The sequence below is a fragment of the Hippocampus comes genome, unplaced genomic scaffold (genome assembly GCF_001891065.2).
Source record: "Hippocampus comes isolate QL1 unplaced genomic scaffold, H_comes_QL1_v1.1 scaffold12, whole genome shotgun sequence".
In the NCBI taxonomy this organism is placed as follows: domain Eukaryota; kingdom Metazoa; phylum Chordata; class Actinopteri; order Syngnathiformes; family Syngnathidae; genus Hippocampus; species Hippocampus comes.
Genome location: NW_017805478.1, coordinates 223,693 through 225,719, shown reverse-complemented (window position 1 = coordinate 225,719; position 2,027 = coordinate 223,693). Strand labels below are relative to the sequence as shown.

The 2,027-nt window shown below is 43.9% G+C and overlaps 1 protein-coding gene across 9 annotated transcripts in view; it reads right to left on the bottom strand.

Moving 5' to 3' along the window:
- The window catches only part of adgrb2 (adhesion G protein-coupled receptor B2), a 158,497-nt gene that overhangs the window by 29,479 nt on the left and 126,991 nt on the right, over positions 1-2,027 (bottom strand). For all 9 annotated transcript variants that reach the window (XM_019875596.1, XM_019875597.1, XM_019875598.1 and 6 more), the window contains exons 18-20: positions 1,863-1,966; positions 1,630-1,732; positions 655-805 (exon numbers count right to left, since the gene is read on the bottom strand). In XM_019875596.1, coding sequence (XP_019731155.1) covers positions 655-805; positions 1,630-1,732; positions 1,863-1,966 — 358 coding nt within the window. The remainder of the gene's footprint in view (positions 1-654; positions 806-1,629; positions 1,733-1,862; positions 1,967-2,027) is intronic.

Below are 2,027 nucleotides of genomic sequence, written 5' to 3'. Positions count from 1 at the left end.
AAACATCAATTCAAAGAACACAGGAAACATCCATGAATGGAAACTTCATGGCAGCAATCTCATTTTGTCTCCTGTGGCAGCTTTGAGTTGCTTGTTTGTCAGCTGTGGAAGAAATGAGACCGACTGGTTCTTGGGTCAAGTGTTAGGTCCTCTGCGATAATTGGAAAAAGCAACACGGCGTTGCAGCAGGCGGAGGCAACACTGGGTCCTTTTTCTGAGAGAAATTGAGAAACCGAAAAGAAAATTGCTTTTATTTCAGGTTCTTATCCACGATTCAACCCAACTTGCGTTCCCACGCTTTGGAGAAGGATATTTCAATATGTTCGGTCTTTCGCATTTATAAGTGTCCTTCGTATGGATCAAACGGATCCCAATCAAAGGTCTATTTTCTCTTGTCTAAGAACGTCATAGATCCTCAAATCCAATCCTCAAATCGCGGCCGCGATAAGCAACCATGTTTGTTCGGATTGTAAACTGGCTCCATCTACCACTTAAACGACTTGCATTGAAATCCAGGTTCTGAATGAAAGAATCTGACAAAAAAAAAAAAAAAAACCAAACGGCATTTTAAAAGTTCAAAGTAGCTCTCGTCAAATGCAAAAAGTAACCACGTGGTCATTTGTGCGCAGTGTTGTGCTCGCGGGTTAGACTCACCCCAGCCGAGGCACAGAAAGCGCTTGCGAATGAGCCGTGACCTCATTTTGCCGATGACCGCCAGGTAGGACTGCCAGGCTTCCGTCAGCACCCAGCAGAAAGAGGCCAAGAAGAAGAAATGAAGAAAGGCAGCAGTCACGGTGCATAGGGCCTAAGGAGAGAGAAAACGCGTATGTATAGAATATAAACAAACCTATTCAACAAGTTAAAGTTGACCCACTTGTGAAAACTTAATGGCGGCAACGCAAAAAAGATCCCACTCTCAAGCGTACCGTCATATGGAGATTTCATAGACAAGTCTTACGGACCCCAAGAATGATTTGGGGGGAAGGGGTTGGCTTGATGTTGGAATGCGGCAATTTTCGATGGCCATTAAAAGTACCCCACAAAATATGATTCCATTCGGTTTTGGGTACGTTTGGTGCGAAACGACTCAAGGACGGCTCGACTTGAAAGTGGAACGATTCGATTCAGTCGGCCTCGGTGAGATTACGGTTCAATTGGTGACAGTCCGATGCAATGACTTTTTTTGTCGTCATTTCATACGCATTTGAATGAAGTTGTCAGTCTAGTAAATGTGCCGATTGCATTTCCAAGAGATACCTCGCCAATAAAAGATGTTTCAATTCTTATCTCAATCCATATCAAAGTTTTTTTTTTTTTTTTTTTGTATCACTCACCTTGTGGACCGAGAGTGATTTCCTTCCCTTTTATGTTACGCACCTAACCCTAAACTGGTGCGGAACAGAAAGCATGATGGAACTCTAATGCATTATGGAACTCTAATGAGACTCTAATATGAAAGGGGAAAATATGATTTGTTGTATATCATATCACTTTGCAAATCGCAATCTCATATATCAAGTCCCGTATATCATTATAGTCATGGCTTCATTATAATGTCGACCAAGCAGTGTCGGAAATCTAATCCATGCATACAGTTTACATTTCTGTGTCTGTATCACTGTGCCATACCTTGCTAAGCGTTTGTGATTGTCCCACCAAAATCAATAAATTGGAGGCCAGGATGGAAAGGCAAAAATTCACCAGGATGATGGACCTCTCTGAGCGGATATACCTTACAGGACACAGGATAGAAAAAAAAAAGACGATGATGTATCTCCATAGATCGACTTCTGCCATGACGAAACACGGTGCATGTCTACACACAATGTTGCATTCAGAAAACAAAGAAAACATGCAAATACCTCCAGAAGGCAGCATAGATAAGAAGCAGGATGAGCAGAGCAGAGCAGGAGACCCCGCAGCCCACCATCAGGGGCACCGAGGGCATGCTGGTGGGACCCATTTCCTGAAGACCCAGATAGGAGAGGAAAGTGAAGGCGGTGGGGGGGGGGGGGGGTGGGGGGGCT